General features: G+C 40.8%; 1 protein-coding gene across 2 annotated transcripts in view; it reads right to left on the reverse strand.

Annotated features, from left to right (window-relative positions):
• Positions 1 to 20,826, reverse strand: part of HAO2 (hydroxyacid oxidase 2) — a 55,414-nt gene that overhangs the window by 10,373 nt on the left and 24,215 nt on the right. For both annotated transcript variants that reach the window (XM_085324653.1, XM_085324652.1), the window contains exon 2: positions 4,255 to 4,568. In XM_085324653.1, the coding sequence (XP_085180779.1) occupies positions 4,255 to 4,258 (4 nt within the window). In that variant the 5' untranslated portion in view covers positions 4,259 to 4,568. The remainder of the gene's footprint in view (positions 1 to 4,254; positions 4,569 to 20,826) is intronic.

Genomic DNA, 20,826 nt, shown 5'->3' on the forward strand with positions numbered 1-20,826 from the left:
TCTTGTATATCTGTGTCTCCATTCTGCCTTAACAAACAGAAGCTTGAGGAGGACACTTGGGGTCTTCTGCTATTTTAAGGCACAGCAGTCATACAATTCCATCATAAATTCCATCTTTTAAAAAGTTGTATTATTTGTTCCACTAATTTTCCTGAAAGATTGTGCCATAACGTCATTCTGTGGATTATCTCTCTTCTAGGACTCCTCTCTAACTGTAGTAGTAGCTCTAACTATTAGTTACTGAGCCCATTGGCTAAACYGAAGCTCATAAAATTTGGAAGCAAGTAAATACAGAGTCTACATCTAACCTGCTCCAGCATGAAGGCATTTTAAAGCTATGTGCAGTCTTGGAGTATAAGTCATAGTCAAGGCTAGAGTTGTGGAAAAAAAAAACTACAAAGTATTCTGTAGGAATATTCCTTTTTCTTGTGCAACAAATAAATATCCCTTTGGTATTTACTTTCTACATTGCAACGTTCATGTGTGCTAAGAAAAGAACATAAAAAATTTGGAGAAAGTATGGGAGAACATGGACAAAAAGCACATTTTACAACATGAAACATAATTTGAAGAACTACTCTCACTCTGGGAACAGAAGTGATGTTGTGTGACTCAAATGTTCAGTCAAACCAATATAAATCTGATTGTCAAATGTCTTCACTTTCATGCTTGTAAACCAGCCAGGACTAAAAACTATGCAAGCTGGTATTTTAGCAAATCATGCCTGTGTGCTAGGAAACATGGTGTACAAAACATAGGAAAAATCAATTTGCTAAACTGTTTGTTAATGATTACTTCTGCAGTTTTTATTAAAACAAGTATTTTGCGGTGATTAAAACATAGAGTTTTAAAACAGCTATAGTTTTCACATAATCTTTCTAAAAACGTCCAGGAAGAAGTAAATACTCTGTCTCTCAAGACTAGCCTTTCCCAGCAGATTAGCAGGGGTTTCAAGCTCCACCAAAACCTGTCTAATGTTTCTGATATCGTATGCTTCTGACACAGATAAACACATAGATTATGTACCAAATCCAGTTTGTCAAACTGCAAACATGGATATGTCTCACTGATGGAGAGAGCCGTGTATATACACTTGGAAATCAGAAACCATAATTGTGTGCTAACAAAGAGCCTAGACAATGGAATCCATCGGAAGACGACGAGGAAGTGTGACTGGTATCTAAATTAGTGCTTTATCTCCTCTAACAAGCATTAGGTGTCGGGGTGGTAAAAGTATCCCAAGCCCTGTCTCTATGTTTTCATTACATCAACTACTGTTGATAGCACAAGTCTTCATATATCATGATATACCGTATACAACATATCACGAGTTCTCCTTTCTCTGATGTAAGAAAGGTCAAAGTCAGCAAGCACAAAAAAAGATAAACCAAATCCTTTCATGGAAGAACAAACGGGAATCTTAAATGACACAGGCCCAGTCCTCATTGCCCCTCAATGCAAACTTACTTTGGGTCTCAGGGTAAGCAGCAGCAGACGAGATCCTCTGTTTCAAGTTAGCTTACAAACAGGATGCAGAGGAGATCTTTTCGCTGAGTAGCTGCTGTTTTTTCTGGAGTCAATAAGCAACCACAAGTGATTAAAGCTCAATCCTGCAGTAAACTTTGTACTGCTTGTGTAATGCTGACTTTGTTTTGCTATCAGATCATTAAAAGGTCCTTCCAAAAATGTCTACCACCTTGTCAACAAAGCCACTGCTTGGAAAAGATCTGCGCTGTTTGGCAGTGGCTGATGGCTGTGCATTCACTCAGGGAAGCAACAGCATCTCAGGGGTTTTGACTGAAACCAGGAGCTGTACAGCTCTGTTCAAGCTAGCAGTCTTCCTTGCCCCTTGATGCRAGCAGGAGGAGGAGTGAAGGTGAAATGCCATTTCCTGTGGAGCATGTGAGGACCTCAAGAAACTCAAGGCTCCTGCTAATGGTGTACTGAAATTATACAGGATTTCAGTAGAAACAGTGTACATGTGAGATACAAGATGCTTGCGCTGTAGCAAGGAAGCTCTCTTTACTGAACTAGAAATAATTTACAGGAAGCAGTTTACCATTCCCATGCAAGAGGAGGACCACAGCTCTTCTAGTCCTAATGTCACTTTGTTACTTGCTGCTTTCATTTTTGTGAGTCTGATGTAAACCCATCAGCTCCTCTAAGTAAACTGTGTGCTACCACACCTTCCTGCAGGTCTGCGAGGAAAACTAGTGGGTCAGAAGAAAAAGTGTTTTGGATTTGCCACCTTTTTTCAGTCTCTGGCAAACCAGAGCTGCTCCTCAAGCCTGTTGGTAATTTGCTAAGGAATATGCTACAAAGCCCTCCAAAATGATCATACATAGGCAGTGTGAGTTGTTACAGCCCTCAGCTACAGAGCCTTGAATTTTTCCCACCATGTGTGGAAGAAAGATTTTTTTTTATTTCCTATAGTATATGAACAAGTAAATTATTCTTTGTGCTCCACCATTTTTAAATGGCTATGAGTGCTCCCATGACCCATGCACTCTCCCTCTGCACTTGCAGAGTTCCTCCTTTGGGTGCCAGTCCCCTCATCTCCCAGGAGCACTGTCTGTCCTTTTCTTGTCCCTCTGCTTGGGAACTGGTAAGACTTCACTGTGCTCCCTTCCTTCCCCTCATTAAGCATTACAAACCAGGACAGAGGTGCCAACAGATTTATGATATTGACTTAAATTTGCAAGATAGGCAAAGGAATACTGGACAGTTTTATTTGTCCTCTGGTCTTTTAGACTTCAGGATTCATGTTTTCAGTTTCTACCTACAAGCATGAGAGCTTGGAACTTAGATTTTTTTACTAACTGAAAATTCGTWTTTTTTTTCCATAAACCTCTGATACCAGGTGCAGAAGCTGAAGTGAAAACTTGTGAGAATATTCCCAGACTTTTATCGRTATTGTCCTCCCAGCCTAAAGAGTGCAGCTGAGGAAGGCAGTGAGCCAAAGGACTGGGGAAGAACTGGAAGGTGGACAGCATTACAGCCTGGGGTCCTGGTATCCCCGAGGCTGGTCTGATGCAGGAATGCAGACCTTACAGTCCTGACAGCAGAAATCCTAGGTCACTGATACCATTTTTTTCAGTTGTAGCAAAGATTCTTCTTTCTATTTGATKTTTTCATAAGACCCAGCCCAGACACTACCAGGAATGGCCATCTATGCCATCATCTTTTGAAGTTTTTTTAAATTCTGCCTTCAAAGATTATTATCTGCCGACAGCACTGAAAAGTTGGCTTCTGGCATTCAGTTATTGATGTATTTATTACAAATGAGACACAGTATGTGCACTTAGCTATAGTGCCCATGAGCTCTTTGAGTTCTCTTTCCTGCCCAGGAAAAGCAGTTCAGTATAACAGTCTTCATAACACTTTTGAAGAGAAGAGAAAAGTATCRTCTCCCTCTGCACTACACAGGATAGAGTGCGGCCTTGGGATAAGAAAGGAAATCCTGCATTCATTCTCCCCCGCTAGATGTCAGCTTTGTGTCACATATAGCAATTTATGCTGATAATAAARAAAATCAATCCTTGATGGGCTGCCAGGCACTATAGCTTTAAAACTGGTATGATCCTATCCCAACAGTGCCTGCTAATATGTTTGGAAATCTTCGCTCTCTGTGTTTTATTCTTAAAATTTTCCGGTGCACAGCAAAGCAATAAATATAGCTACATCTAGCCGAGCCTGATCTTTGTTTCAGCCTATAAGTTATCTGCAGAGTTCTCCATTATGTTTCTCACTCTTGCTGATCTCAGTACTCCCCTACTTCAGCCATGTACTTAGCAGCCAGCTCAGCAAGCCATAAAGTTTATGTTTTCTTGGTTATTATCATTTCACATTAATTTAAAAAAAGGCTGTGACAACTGTATTTTGGATAGGAAGAGAGGAAAAATTTCTGCTTTGGTACTGTGACTTGTAGGAGACTAGTTTACATCTGGAGATTTTTCTCTTCTTGCAGCAGTAGATAAATTCTAAGCAGCAATGGCTTCTTGTCCCATAAGTAGCATTTTCTCTGACATTAGTAATACTTCTGAATTGGCTGTGAAGCTCTAAAGTTCTAAGGCAATGAAAATTACATAGAGAGCATCTTTTATTATAGCCCCTGCTATATACTCAAATGGACAAGTTTTAAAGTTCTGGAGCCTGTTCACTGGAGCTCAGTAAAAAAATTATTTCTGCAGACTTCACTGCAAATCTTGCTGCTTTCTTCTGAGAAGTGAGGAAAATAAAATAGGAAATACTCACACATCTGGCTCAGCCTTCCAGGTAGAGTGTCAGGYAGTCAACAGCCAAAGCTTGTTTTCTGCACGAATCTGCACAGCTGGGGTTTCGTAGTTGCTTTTCATACTAACATAGTCGAAGGCTCGTGAGTCCAAGCACAAAGATCCTGTATGAATCTCTGCTTAAGTTCCTGTTACAACCACAACAATCATTACTCCAGTTGGTTATATTTGTTTGCTTTTCGTAGCTGGCAAATCACCATGGCTCAAGTTGACCTCTCAGTGATGCGTCCACCAGTGGCAGGTTCATGGGGACTTTTGAAAACTCTGGTGAAGAACCTGGTGAAGGATAAAGGCATAACTCTGAGTGATGTAAACCAGATGGCATAACTATGCAGTCATGACTGATTTTTCCTTATCAGATGTGTTTCTTGGGCATATGCCCCATGCTTGGAAGGAAAACTCTTTTTCTTTGTATGTTATTCATGCAATAAAGTTCTCCCAAAATTAAATACTTAAATAGTCATCCCTCTATTATAGGTGGAGATGGCAACAAGTCTTATATTTAAGGTTGCCTAACACTTTTGATTAAAAGATATAGTTTTCAGTTGCTTTTAATTTAGTCATATTTTAATCATTCAARGCTGAAATTTCCCATCCTTGGTCTCTGTGCTTGGCTGAATTTTGGGGGGAATGTTTCACTAAAAGCAGGTCAGCAATTTCCAAGAATGAGGTTAGGGAAAAATATGGTGGTTGGCCCACTGCTGAAAATGTCTTACAGTGGTTTCGCTGCAAGAGCTTAGGCAGTTCAGTGTTTGATGTAGGGGCTTGAAATTAGTGGGGGCTGATCCCTGGGGGCATTAGCCCCTACTTGCTGGCCATATGAAAAGCCAGCCAGACCTGACCTAGTTATAAATCACTGCAGCTCTCTGCTTGCACATGCTCAGCAGAGATTGTCTGAAATCCAGATGTTATCTTTATTGAAGACTTGTCTAGTACAGAGCATGCCTCTGCCCACAGCCACAGGAACTCAGAAAGCCCTAAATATGAGCAGAGGGTAGGGAGCTGCCTCTTTCTTGTCACCTATGCTTGGATTCAGCCAGCTACTTAGACAAGGCTGGAGGAGAGAAGAAAGAGAAACAAAATGGCTCAAAATAGGAGTTGTGGGGCAGCACTTACAGACTGACAGGGTGGGAAGGGGCAGAGTCAACAGGGTAAGAGGTAGAACAGATCGAAGTAGAATAGGACAGGGACATGGTGGTATAACTGAACTTAAGGGCAGAAGGGGACAAATTTGGATAATAGGCAGAAGAGGACTGGCTTCTGCCACAGAAGAGAAACAGAAAGAGAACAAGGAAACTACTAAATGTTTGGCTGTTCTTTCTCTTATCACCTCCCTCTTTGAAACCCAGAAGAGAGCTTGATCTATTCTCAGCATTAGTCTGTAGAACAGCAAATAGCTACAAAGACCTCTGAGATAATGTATTTCATCTACCCCAGTGTTAGATCCTCAAAAAAGAAAAGCATTACTGCTTGTGGATGACCCTGCTGGCTCATACTGCAGACTCTGTATTGTCCAGAGGTTCGACCATATAAAGTCTCACTTCATATGACAATACATTTCCCGTGTACTGTCACATGTTATAGAAYATTATTTCAGAGTTCTTCTTTCTGGTTTATGTAACACCACCATATGTCACCCAAATACGAGTTTTACCACAAGATAACTGAATTTCATTTTGACAGCTGCATCAGCATTAGAGAATGGGTCTAAAGTAAGTCAAGTTTAACTAGCATGCACTAAGATAGAGCACATCTTCTCTGTGTACCAGGGAGGACCACACAAAGGTCTGTTAACCGGTGACAACTAGGCACAGAAACTATGAAGTGGTAGGAAGAGAAAATAGATTGGGTCTGGAAAGAAACACCTAGGCTAGTAATTCTCAGCCAATCAATTGCTAGTAACAGTGTATCAACCCAGCCTCCTTGCTTCTAACTTGAGACAAATTTCTGGGCCACTAGATGCGAGTATCTTTATGCCACAACACTTTGCATGGTGTGGACTTGCCATTTCCCCACCTACATTTTACCACTGAGCTGCCAAAGGATGAACCTGAACAGATTGCTGATACCTTTGGGAGTGTCCGAGTGAAGTCACCATGAAACTGGTAGTGCAGAAATGGTGAGCATTCAGATCTGTGTTTGAGATTACCAACGCACTGGTCCTAACCCCTCTGTGCTCTGTTTCCTTGACTGTAAAGTAGAGACGATTTTGTTTCTATGTACAGCACCAGTTCAGGATGGTTCTTTCTTATTTGTGCTCTTCAGGTGCTTAAGGAACCTAGATCACCTGAAATAAGGCAATCTAAATCCATAGACCCATTGAGAAAACACTGCATTTTGGGATCCTATCCCAGTTGCCTCTTACTGTCACTGGGGCCCTGTACCTGGAAGGTCAAAAACCACAATCATCCTTTTGCTGTACAAGGCCTGGGGATCCCTTCCTTCTTCTGATAAGGGGAAGAGAAACAAGCATAGCAGGCTTTTCAAACCATGGAATGAATTTCCTATTTCATCTCAGCCCAAGCCATGGCAGGATCTTGCAGCTGAAAAGTGCTTTGATGTGGGGAAGTCTACCACCTCCTGCACCACACCCATCTCAGCCTCCTGGGAGATGGCAGCACAGGGGTGGAGCACACTGTGTCCCGAGTACCCTGAACTCCAGGTCTCCCAAGCTGGGGTAGCAACCTCAGGCATAGCCAGTGGCTGTTCTAATTTACACTGGGTCTGGAAATAGCACTGAAATAGCCTGTGCTTCAGAGTGCTGCAGGCTTTACATAGCCCCGAAGGTCATCCACTCTATTCTCCTATGCCAAGCAGCTCTCAGTACAGGTGGAATCTGGACCTATGTCATTTTACCTTTGTGTTCCAAGCACACGAGTGCAATCATTGCTTTAAAAAGCTCAAACCCAAGGAATATTCAGCAATCAGAATCTTCCAACATCTCTTGACTCGCTCAGTAACCCAAATTGTTGTGGTGCCCCTTTCTTTCATCTCATCCTTACCCTTTTTCTTCATTTTTCCCTCAGAAAAACTGGGAGAAACCACGAGCATGCTCCTGGATCCTACTGTGGAAATCTGGTCCCTTGCATCTCTCCAAGCAACGGAGGCCTGGAAGGCTTTGTGGCAGCTAAAGAGTGGCAATGCAATCCTTTCACCAAGTCCCCATTTCAGTAAAGATACTGCTGCTACAGACTGTGACAAACCTCTTAACCAGTGATGCTGAGATCAAGCTAATAGGGCATCTGGTTAGGAGGAAAGATCACATCAGACAGTGTTTGACTAAGCGCTGTGTGAGGAGTCAGAGGCTGCAGGTAGTAGGGAGGCAGAGCCTAAACAGCATCACTGACTGAAAACACAGCCATGAAAAAAGACCTGGAAAGGCAGTTCCATAGTCACTTAATTGTTGCTGGGAATTGCTGAAGGAGGCTGACAGGTTTCTGTGAAGTACTGCTCATCTCAGACATATCTCAAGCTACATTCATGTGTTCACGGTACACGGTTCAGTCCTTACCAGCTGCTGCCAAGGCTGCTTCCAAAGACAACTGAGCTCATACAAAGTGGGGTAACAGAGGAGCACTGGTGTGACTCAGCTTTGAGCTTTCCTCTTCATTTTTCTGGACAGCTGACCCTCTTGAAGCCAGGGAGTAAAGGCAGCTAGCTAGCTAGCAGTGTTAGATTAGCTAACACTAATCATGTTACACCCTTATGTATGGCTGGCTACAGATCACTTCATCAGTAATCTTACCTGATCCAACAGACCAGCTAGCCTGCATAAATATATAATTTTTCTCTTCCTTCTTTATCTTTTTCTTAAGGTACCATGGTATTGGCAGCAAAAGAAGAAACTAGCTTGAATATACACAGCACAATAGAGACTGAAACATGAGGTACACAGGAATTGCTCCCACCGGAGAAGGAAGAGTGCTCCGAGCTTCATGTCCCATGTCCACTTCATAAGCTGGGCAAACTTCTGGCAAGTTCCYCATGCAGCAGGAGTGAGGCTGCCATCTGATCACCTTGTGGGAATCACTGAGGACTAGATCTTTTCCTGCCATTGCATAACCATCATAGACAAATAGAAAAATAGGCCTGAGAGGAGCCCAGAGAGGTCATCTAGTCTGTTCCTCCTCCTGAAATCAGAGTTAGCTGTGCCTGCACCAGTCTCCACTCATGCAGATTCCACCTCCTCCAAGGAAAATCTGTTTCAGTGCTTTTCTACCCTTAACACAAGGAAAATTTAATGATGTTTTACCTGGACCTCCTGTGCCATAAACTAAACTATTACCCACCCATAGTGGTCATAGAGAATGATTTACTCATTTTCACTATATATGGCTATCTTTAAAATATTTAAAGATCTCTGCTGGGCTTCTGCCTCAGTTTTCTCTTTTCTAGACCAAGCTACCTAAATTCCTTCAGCCTCTCCTCATGAGTCATGTTTTCTRGACTTCTGGCCATTCTCACTTCTGTCCTCTGGGCTCTCCAGTTATTCCACATCTTTCCTTAATTAAAGCACCAGAAACTGGACACAATCCTCCAGCCAAGTCCTCTCCTGTCCTTACCTGGAGCAGAGCAGAAAGAATACRTCACATAGCTTTGCTAATACTCCTGATTATTCAATTGTGATGACAGTATATTTTTTTGTTCATTATTCAGCAGTTATGTTCTTTACTCATTACTCCGCATACGGGCATTCCTTGCTGAGGGAAAGAAAGGTCTTTCAGACAAAGCATCAGTTTCATCTCTTTTCAGAGTAGGATAGGCATCAGGCTAAGGGCAACAAAAGTCTCAAACGCCAGAGATCAATTTCCTAACAAAGGATTTTTTTTTCTCATAAAAGAGAAGTATTGAAAGAAAGTAGATGTATAAAAAGGCTCCACTCCACATACATACCTGAGATGTCCTGATACATCCAGACATGTCCCTGGAGAAGGAGGGACAGGAAAAAAAACATGATATAACGGAGGCTTTTGAACAACATTATCAAGAACAATCTGCAACCTGGAAGCTCTACCTCAGCCTTGAGATTCTGTAGTGAATCTCTGAGAGCTGGGAGCACATGACTTGAGGCAGCAAGGCCCTGTTTTCACATTGATCTGTGGCAACCTTCCATTGTCTGTGGAGATGTTTTTTTCTGTTTTGCAGCAGCATTGCATGTGGTTTTCAGCTTGTCACAAACTACAGATTCTTTTCTGCAGTACTGCCTTTAGTTTATATGCAGCTGATGATTCCTACCTAAAGGCAGAATATGTTTTTGTCCTAGCAGAACTGCATCCAGCCTTTTCCAAAGTATTTCTCCAATTTGTCAAGGTCATCTTGACAAACTCGTAAGTAATTCCAACCCATCCCAGTTCCATGTCATTTGGAAATATAACAAATAATTTCTTTCTTCTGTCACTCATTTGATTAATAAAAAAATTAGCAATAGAGACCTCACTCAACATATAACTCCAGGCCAATCATAAACTATTGAGAACTACACTTTGGGTACAATTTTCCAAGCAGTGTTGCACTCATCTGCTAGAAATTGTACCCAAAGTTTCCTTAGCTTGCTTCTGAGAAACTCGTAAGGGACAGTGTTCAAAGCCTTACTAAAGTTAGGATACATCTTTCTGCTGCTTCTTCCTCATCCCCAATTTCTATTGTAGAAGCATATTAGATTGGTTTGATATGATTTGTTCTTTATGAAACCATACTGGTTGCCACTCACCTTGTAGTTAACTTCTGGAGGCTCACAGATTGCTTCCCCTACCCCTCCATTATTTAAAAAGACAGTAAGAGGCAACACATTTGTCTCTTTACTCCATGATTTCTGAAAGATAACAGCTAATAATTCTGGCATTGCTTCAGACAGTTCTTCCAGTATCTGAGGAGGAATTTCATCAAGTCCAGCTGATCTGAATACATCTAACTTATCTAACTCTCTACCATGATACTGATTGGTCTTACAGTAAATTAAAAACATTCTCAGACATTCTTAGCAAAATGAAGGCCCTAGACAGTCATTCTGAAATGAAAATATTCCTTTACCAGATGGAAAAGCTAAGCAGTTGGAGAAAGCCAACAGGTGTGGAATAGCAGTTTCAGCATGCATAGCCTTATGACAAAGAAGATGGGAAAGTTCTGTATCCTCAAGGAAAGCACAGTCTGGAAGACGCAAGTAGTCAAGCATGGAATGGAAAACAAACATTTCGCTTTTTATGCAAAGTGCTAATAAAAGAATGAAGTAGTGGTACACTGCCTTCTACGTAACGTATGAAATCTAAGAAACAAGATGAGGAACCAGAATATCTAGTCCAAAACAGAGACACTGACACACCAGTCATGTTAGAAACCTGGGGAAAGGAAAATAGTCACTGGCACACTACTATCAGGATACAAAGCACAGGGTAAAGTGAACTGTGCCAGTGACAGAGTTGCAGTCTACCATAATGAAAGCTTAGCTTCTAATCAAATGTACAAACTAACCAACTCAGTAAGTAACACAGAGTCTATACAGGCTGAAATTCCAGGCTAGTATAGGCCTTACTTTTCTAAGGTCATCTGCTATGGTTGCTGTTGCCGAAGAGTTACTAGGCTAGATGGACCCTTGATCTAAACCASTACAGCAGTTTTCATGTGCCTCTTTCTTACATTAAATTTTGAATGACCAGCCTGGACTGAGTCATAGCTGCTTTCAGGCCAGGAAAAACAAATAGTACAAGAGTCATTTCCTACCTTATCTATGCATTATCAAAGGCCTCATTGCATTCATCCTTTACAATGTGCCTTCATAGTCCTGGTGTATAATGGAAGGTGCTGAGGTGTCTTTTCTCTAAAAAGACTTCAAAACTCTCTTCTATCCAACATTTTGAGAAAACAGGAAAGATAAAGATTCTTAGAAGCATGAGCTGCAAAAATTGTTATTCATTCACATCTAGTTCCTTCAATAATGACAAATACAACATTATTGTAACAGTTTATTCTCTACAACTATCCAGGCACAGCCACACTTTGTTAAGCCTGGACCATGGTCAGCTTTGCTGTTCAGCTAGCATTTCTAGTTCAATTTCATCAGATTATACAAAGATATCACCATTGCAGATCCAGATCTAGGCTACCTTCCACTTTATCATCCATCTCCTCTTGATCCTTCGCTAAATCTCCTTTTCTAATTCATATTTCTGCATAGTTTATGTGGGTGATGTGATAAATAAATTATCCTAAAAACTGTCCAATATATTGGGTGTGAAATATACATAGCTTTACACCAGCCGACCATGTTAAATTGTCAGCCCTGAAAGAAAATGGAAGAAATTCCTCATTTTTAGCTTGATTTCTTGAACTGAATTGTTCCATTGAAACAGGCCTTGGTCCATTTGGCTGACTTTTCTGCTACATTATTAAAGAACCTTTTAGAATGTAGCTTCTAGTACAAGGAGAAATTTGAATGACTGTAGCATTTTCAGTGTGGTTTTGATTTTTTTTTTCTATGCACCATTTCTTTCTCATCATTTTGTTTTAGGGTAAACAAAGGCTTGGGTAGAGGGGGAAAGTAATCAGTCCTCCTTAATTTAAGGGGTATCATTCCCCCTGGTGAATTTGTAGAGAGAAGGAACAGAATGGATTTCTTTTCATTTTCTCACTGGGAATATTAAATGCAATGCATTTGTCTGTGAATTAAATCTCTAGCTTTTTTCAGCTCTTTCAGTGTTTCTTCTATCTTTTATTTTTGTGTAGCAKGGGAAGATGCTGTACATGTTAGGTATAGTGGAGGGAAAAAGCTTTGTCTTCTGATTTCTTTTTCGAGCATTACATTTCTCTCAGAAAGACACACATATACAGAAAATGATAAATAGAGCTGCTGTAGGAATCAATTTCTAATTAGCATCTTCCTCAGCCTATTGAAAAAAATAATTCTTCTCTAGACAGTCAAACTTAACATGAAGTTGTTTGACAAGACTTTATATATTTCTGATACAGAGTTCTTCCTCTATTTACTGTATAACACAGATATCAGTCATTCCATTTCTGCTGGATCCTGTCAGCTAGAAGGATCTACAACAGTAACTTTAAAACCAGACCCTCTGAGTGCATTTCTACTCAGCTCGGGAGCCTTGGCCAGGTTTCTAYGAAGGAGCGATTGGGGCAGGTATGGGTAGCAGTGAAAGGGATCCTCACGCTTGRCTGAAGGACACCACAACTCTGCTGTGCCTGGATTCCCTTTAGAATCTGCAGTCCTCTTTCTTTGAGAAGTAATGGCAGTACTGTCCAGAAATCAAGCAGCTGTTYTGATGAAAAGCAAAGATGCTCTTTTGATGAAGAGCAAAAACCTTAAAGAGTAAGTAGGTTTTAACCTAACAGATCAGCCTATCTGCCTATCTGTATCTGCCTACATATTAGAACTTGGTGACAGTCTTGTGCATTCATCTTCTCTCCCTTCGTCTGCTCAGGGGGCTTTTTAACTGTTCAATGTCTTTTCCAGCTGTGTCACTTTTGAAGACTGAGGGTCTGCTGTTGCCCTGTTAGTTCGGAGATTGGTTGGAAATGTTGCTTACTTGTTGGCTACCGCATTGCTCTCCTGCTTACTTTTCCTCCAGCAAGGCCAATCCTTTCCCCAGTGAAAGTATTATAGCCTCAAGCATCATAAATCATATCACTAATAATGTCACTGTAAAATTATTATATCTCATTATTCTTGATTACCTTGCAGTGTTTCCGTATCTTTCTCCAAGCTCTATGGTGGAGAGAAGAGGATCTGCAGCCTTTTTCTCAATAGAATTAGAGATGTGCTCCAAGGAAGACCCTACAAGACATTTTAGTTCCAACCAAGAACGAGTGGTGCCCTTACATCCCAAGTTTGGGCTGCATTTAGCATGTGCCAGACTAGAAATTTAACATGTTTACCCTAAGTTTAACAACTCCCTGACCATTACTGAACACAGGAAAAAGACTGAATACATTCATTGCATTTACATGTCAATTGATCATTTAAAAAATTTCTTGTCCTTTTTGTGGTAGAGCTCAATAAAAACTACCTTCATAAGGAATTTTGATGCATTTCCTTGATATTTCTATAAGCAGCGCTTTCACGATCTGCTGTTCTACTTTTCCCTTATATCTATATCTGCATGCTAACTAGCTAATCAAAGAGACTATGAAGATAATAAGTTATGTATGCATTTATTTATTTATTTWTCTGTTTGTAATTATGATTGAGCTACAGTTCCTATTCACAAGCTTTCTTAAATGGCTGAGGACAGCAAGGACTTTGCAGCTAAGAGAAGTCTGCGAGGCATACGTTGTGAGCTCTAGCCTCTCCTCTGGCAACAGCATTCTAAGTGACCTTTAGCGATTCACTTCTCAGACTGTTCTTTCACTTGGGGCTTCTATTTTTATCATGGGACAATGTCCAGCAGGATGTGCTATTTATGTCATCAGAAGAAAGATATAGGGTACTTGATAGAACAAGATTGCCATATACTGGCCAGCAGTTGCCTGTTATGTTATGTTAAATTTCCATTTTCTCTCCTTATCTCTAGAARTTGTTATATATAATGAAGGCATCATTTTCTGCAGTACTATTTTGAGAATTCAGAGAAGTCAGTATTGGTACACCTGATAAATGTCTGAACTCATGGCTAGAATATATACAATGAAAAGGTACCCATCCTCCTCAGCAAGACCATGATTTGGAAAAGAACGATAATCCATCGGGACATTAGACCCTAACCTATAAAAGGTCTTCATATAGATGGACAATGTTAATGAAGTGAGAGGAGAAGAGAAGGAAAGGAAGGAATTAGCAACTTGCCAAAATAAGCAGGGCTGTATATGTGCCATCAGGGAATTTTCAGAGGTAATGGATACAAGATCCCAGCATAAGCAAAGCCACAGTAGAGACAGGAATTCAACTGAAGGGCACATCTTGCCAAAAACAGGCTCCCTGGGGCTCAACTGCTTTGAGAGATGGGGAAAATTACCCCTTTTAACATTCAAAATCACAGACAGGGAAGGAAAGAAACTTTAAGAGGTTGCTGGCTAGACCGTCCTAGATCCAGCACACGCTAAATTCCAGCCAGGATATGAAACGGAAACTAATACACTACTAGTGGATGATCTTCTACTGCCAAAGCACAGAAAGCAGAAATATGTGCTCACCTTTCTGGACACCTATGCCCTTCTCAAGCACAGATATGGTCCCAGCTGAGCGGGTGATCTGGGGTAAAGCGTGCTTTTGCTTCCTAGCAAGGTGGACGCAGCAAGCAGTGGTGGGAAGCTGCACCTCCACAATTAGCCTCTTTCCCTGCAGAGTACATCAGCTATGATGTCTGTTCTCTATCTTCCCTTCTCAAACTGTACACATGCAAAGTCTCAATCATTATGGCTGAGACCTCTGCAGCTTGAGCCCACCATCCCCAAAATAACCCTGAGAACTACAGGATATAGTCATGTCAACCCAATGCCATCCTTGGCTGATAGTTAAGCTCCTCTCATATAATGATTTTTTCCAGCCTGCTGGTGAAGCTAAGCAGCATAGGAAACAGATTTCCTGGGGTCCAGGCAAGACCATGATGTAAATTCTTAAAGGAACTCCCAGCCATCCTTAACAACTGTTTCTGCCACTCCAGAAGGTAAGGAGCTTGTCCTCAACCTTGCCTCCTTTCAATAAAGTGATTATAGTATGTACATAAAAACACCAGTCCCCGCAAAGCTAAACACTCCTCTACTAACACAATTCCTCCTCAACAGCCATGATGTTTCTAGTACTCCCATCCAATACTTGGAAACCACTGTGATGTTGTCTATGTAGGAGTAAAATAATCCTTACAGTTTTAGCCTTAATGAGGAAAAAGAAAAAAAAAAAAAAAAAAAAAAAAAAGACAGAGTGAAGGGTAAGGTCAGTCAGAAGTGTCCTGTTTTGGAGGAATTGGCAATGGAAGTTTGCATGTATCTTGTGCAGCTTAACATGTGGTTGAATGGAAAACTTGGGTGACAGCTTTGGATCTAGGTCTGAAAAATCCAAATATTTGCATGCGTTTGGTTCAAATGTTCCTGTTAGACTCCAAGACAAAGTGACTTAGACCAGAATAAGGAACATACACACACACACACACACAAAAGGAGCCTGTGTCTGTTTTCTGATATGTTCACGCTTAAAGTATCTGTCTTACCTTTTTAAGAAAAACATATAAACACTTGGAGTCCTTTTCTCCACCTAGCTTTTCCTCAAGGAGGCAGGGCCTGAGTTTATCATTTCCTGCTACAAATAGGCCTATGATGCAAAAATAGAGACTCAGAAATTCTGTTCAAAAAGTAAAATAAAAACTCTTTAATAGAGTTTCCGATTACACAGAATTCATATGCTGTGAGATATAAGGCCAGGATCTTCTGTTTCATGAGCAGTAAAGCTTCACRTAGAGGAGGAGCATAGTAAACATATCACTTAAATGTAGTGAACACAGAATCTGCTACAGAAGTAGGAGACATGCTGGCAACACTGGTCAGCAAGTTCTCCTCAAACCTCTTTCATGAAAACACATTTGAATAATAACATCAAGGTTATTGYAGAGCAGTTAATACTGGCTTAGCATAGCAAAAACCTACACCAGAGCCTGGGTTTTCCCTTAGGCTTAGACCCTTTCCATTTGCACAGCACGATAGTATGAAGAGAACTGATGCTGGAAGAATATGGGCTGAGTGTGTCAGTCCAGCAAAAAGACRTGAATAAGGATCATACAGATGGTGTGTGCTTAGAGTAGAGGACAGGATGAAGACACTCTCSCTATAACTGGCCCAAAATTTAATCATCTGTGCACCTGGCTTCAGACAAAGTCAGAGCAGAGATGTGGTTTTAGTTAGGGGTGTAAGTTGCATCACAAAGGCAGAATGTCTATTAGTTAATGGCTAGTATCAGTTTTCGTGCTTTTTAAGACCATAAATATTTTAAATATCAAGGCATTTTTCTTTCATGTGTGTATCTATTTCTTTTAAGTGCATTCCACTGTTGTCTGTCCCCTTCTCCTCTGCTCTGCTCTGCAACAGATTAGACATGATGTTGTCTGATGGCCACCTCCAAGCCCCATCCACGCAAGGTGTTCCAGACTACCATGGGTCATTTCAGATTATTTCAAAACTATTTCAAAATTCCTATTATCTTTGAGAGAGGACTTCACTTTGTAAGACTAGTCACTCATGCTCACAAAGGTATTGAAAAATGTGACTCAACAGGGATCAAGTGCTGCTCTAAGAGATATAGTTAATTCAAGAAAAGTAGCATGAAGCTGTGACCTAATACCCCACCTTCCTATAGGTGCCTGGGACTGAGGCACCTATAGAGAAGCACAAAATCAGGCTTCTCTAACACAGTCAAAGCAGCTTCTGAGGGCCTCCTAAATGCAGAGTGGAGTCTGACAACACTGTTTGTGTCTGTTTGATATGGAGAGTTACTGTTTGATTCGCCAGATGTGCTCCCCCCATTCCACTCACCCATCAAATCATTTCCTCTCCAACAGTGATTATGGTATTTGGAGTGTGTTTCCACATATGAGAGTTTTCCTAGTTTGTTCTATGCGGGATTTTTTAGTAAGGCATTCTGTGTCTTTGCCCTTGTAATGGAGAATACACTGCGTTTCTCTGCCTTGCTTAACTTTGTTCTTTTTCATTTCCCTAGTTAGCTGGCATGACAAGGATAAATGGACTTGCCTCCTGATCTATGTAATTTATTCCATTTCAGTGAAAGTGCTCGTTCTTTGAATAATCACATTCATTAGGCATCAGTTACTAATGTCTTTTTCTGCTGCTGTATATCTGCTGCTCCTCTAAGCGAGGAGGCTGACAGCACAGGTGAATAATACAGTGATGCAGAGAGGTAGTGGCCGTGAATTTACTCATTGAGAGAACTGTTCATACAGCAGATGGACTCCAGGGATATGTCAGAATCCCCTGAAATCCACTGAGAAGCACTCATGTAATTAAATTGGAATGGATAATTCAGGCTTCTCCAGTTTAAGTTTTGGTTGAAAAATGCCAGCTCTTATTAAAACTAGCAGACTTCATAGTTCCCGAAGTAGTAATGGCGTCTGATCTGAGTAGCTAAATCCTGGGTGGATGATGTTAGTATCAATTAGCTGGTGGGCAGACTGAATAATTTTAGGARTAGCAGAGAGGTAGATGGAGTATTTTTATTCAACTTCTGGCATACCAAGATAAATGACTCAGTTTTAATCTCTGGCATCATCTGCTGGCAACAGAATATGACAGAAATTCAGAGTTTTCWCCATATGAAGCTCATCTGTCTTTAGTGGGTATTTCTGAGCATATACTTTATATTTTTTACCATTTTCTGGAATTAAAGCCTCCCTGCAGAACTGGTCACATATTCCCATCCGTCTTCATATGTGATGTGGGTTATCTGGGTCTTGGAGGGTTGAGTCAGACTACTACTTTAGGCACGTCAGCATTGAAAGATTTCTGCATTATGATCAGTAGCAGTGAGAAAATCTCTGCTTTCTTCAAGGTTAATGATTCAGGTAAGTCTGTAATCATCTGGCTGCTGCTCAGACTTACATGTTCTAATCTAGGTCAACTCTGTAACTTTCATAGTCATAAATTCAAAGGTGCTTAGATTAACTGACTCCTTTAGATACATTAATTGTTGCTTTCACATTGTCCTTTAAGAATGATCTGTTAGAGCTCAAGCAGCTGGGGTTCAGATTGAAAAGAAGATGCCTGCAGCAGCTGAATACACCATTTAAAATTGTAAGCTTCACAGAAGGTGCTAAAGRGAGTTGACATGCGAGCTATGCAGGGGACATAGGGATTCAACCACACACTGTACAGTTTCAGACAACTGAATTGGAAAGAAAGAATTAAGTGAAATTTGTGCTAATATCTAGGAATGGTCCAAAACACTTTGAAGTCAATGGAAAGATTTTCATTGACTTCCAAGGACTCTGGACCAGGACCTGGATAGTCTTAAATAAAATGACAGGGAACTTTCATCTTCTGGAATTCCTTTCAAAGCACATTGCATTAAACGACTTTAACTAGCTGTCAGAATCAGTGCATCTTTAGATAATGACGTGGAAAATGTTTGGATTTTCATTGCAACTTCAGCTGTCCTCTGCTAAGTAATTCAAATCTAGACACCTACACTGAGATGTTTATGTCTATATTTAACATCTATATAAGTGAGATAAGTGAGATCTGACGCGCAGAGAGGACAAACTCCTAGCACTTACTGTTGAAGTTCATGACAACTGTGGGTGATTATCGGATCTAAAAATCTGGTCTCCTGCTGAGATACCTAAATACAGATTAATCTAAGGGATACATCCTGGAAAAGATCCTGTAACTCATGTTTGTTCATTAACACACCTATGTTCTCATGCAAATGTCTGCAATCATACAAAGAACAGCTATTCTGCAAACATCTTTAGGGACTATATACTAAAGGACATAGCTACAGTCAAACCAGCCAGCTGTTTAGAAGTTGGATAAATGACATTTTCCCAGCAGTCGAACATTTCTCATACAGTGCTAACTTAATCATTTATATATATATATATACACATATACATGTGCATGTGTATATGTATATGTGTGTATATATATATACACACACACATATATATATACACACACACATATATGTCAGTCTCAACCAGCGCCCTCATATTTTTTGATCCTTTGCACTGAATTTTTCCAATTTGTGGATAACTGTCTGGTAATAAGGCAATTAGAACCAAACTCAACAGGCAGATGCTCAGCTAGCATCAATTGGCACAGCTCCACTGACTTCAAAGTCCCTTAATCTCTCAGGTGTGGTCACACTAGGCATGTGGAGAGAGGTTTAGTATCATGTTCTCTGCCTTTGTGCATGCAGCCCAAACTGCATTGCGGACACATTGCAAACGCATGTCTAATTTACTGCCTACTCTCAAACTTAACTCTCTTCCAGCATTACCTATTTCCATGGTTCCCTCCGTGAATAATGTGTTTTAGATAATTTCCCCAATATATATCAGTTTATACTTTTTTCCAAGTAGGATTTCGTTTTGTCACCCAGTGACCTAATTTCTGATTCTTTGACTTCTCCAGTTTTGCTGTATTCACGTTATTCTGAGGTAATACTCTATCATTCTAACATCGCCTGCAGATACAATGAAGCTTTGGCTTACCATTTTTTCTATTACTGAAAATATTAGAAAACATGAAAATTAATACTCTGTGTGCAACATGTTCTCCAAAGTGCTGGAGAAGTATTGATTATTAATCGCTTTTCAGGCAATTCTCAGTTTGCCTGTTACTGACAAAATATTTTAAGATATGTTCCTCAAATCAAGGACCCAAGTTGAGAGCTGTAACTGAGCATAGCCCCCAAAACAAGGTAGGGAAAGACATCTTAGTGCTATGGCACCTTAGCAGCAAACCGTTCTTAGTGCTTCTAGACCTGACTGCCAGACCAGTGTCTCCTAAAGGTTAAAACTACTCGAAGGCTGCTCTGACTTATCTCAATGACCTCAAGCAAGTGGAAGCCAGACATTGTGGGGAGATAAAGACACCCACAGCGACATGCCTGCCCGGACACCTGGAGATGAGATAGGGTAGGAGGCACTGCAATCAGCTTGCTGCAGTGCAGAACAGGAAGGGAGGTGTTTAAGGGGCCACATAAGACACATTTGAGGTTGGTTTGGTGCCGAAGTTCTTGTGTCAGACATATTCCACCTGTTGCTCTCCCTCTTTCCATCAGTCTCATGTGCTACTAAAATCTATTTTTAAAATTTTGTCTGACAAAGTTTGCCTGCATTCTCATCATGCTTCCATAGCATAGATCTTACTGTCTGCTTACCTCTTGGTGGGTAACACACAGAATCAGGATTTTGACACACAGAATATTGGATTTAGGCAGTAAAGTGATGTGCATACAGTGTGATGATGGGGGGGGGGGTAGCTGCAGCAGAAGGCAATAGCTGAAGCACAAAGTTTACCAGGAATGCTGTGATTGTAAGGTGGCACCCCCCAAACTGCAGTGCATTGCCACAGTTCTTCTCCTAGTCTGAACCCATATGCCAGTCCAACGTTTCAGGACTGAGGTTGTGGTGCTGCAGCAAAAATGAGTGATGTACAGGCCTCATGCGGGGTGGGGATGGGGACAACTCAGCACTGAAAACACAGGAAACATAAGCTTTGATAGATCTTTCTAATAGCTTTTAAGCATCTGTAACTCCTACTTTATTATTCTTGTAAATATTTTAAAGAGGAACAGAAATCAAACATATGAGACACTTTCTTTGCTTTTAATATCATTACAATTGCTTCCCTCAGATTTCCCAGTATCTTCTCTGCTGTTATTAAGCGTGCACATAGCAATGGAAATAAGCTTGCAACTGGAATGGGCACTTGCCTGCTAAAAAGCGTAGCGTATGTTTACCCTAATATCTTAAAAAGGAAAAAGAACACATGGGAAGCAAGTTGGGAAGGTAAAGCAGATAAGGCTGAAACGGGGCGGAATCCTGTGGTGCTTTTAAACTGCAGCGGACCCAGAGAGCAA

This window comes from Rhea americana, unplaced genomic scaffold, assembly GCF_003343005.1.
Source record: "Rhea americana isolate MKP2758 unplaced genomic scaffold, rheAme1 scaffold_92, whole genome shotgun sequence".
NCBI classification, from domain to species: domain Eukaryota; kingdom Metazoa; phylum Chordata; class Aves; order Rheiformes; family Rheidae; genus Rhea; species Rhea americana.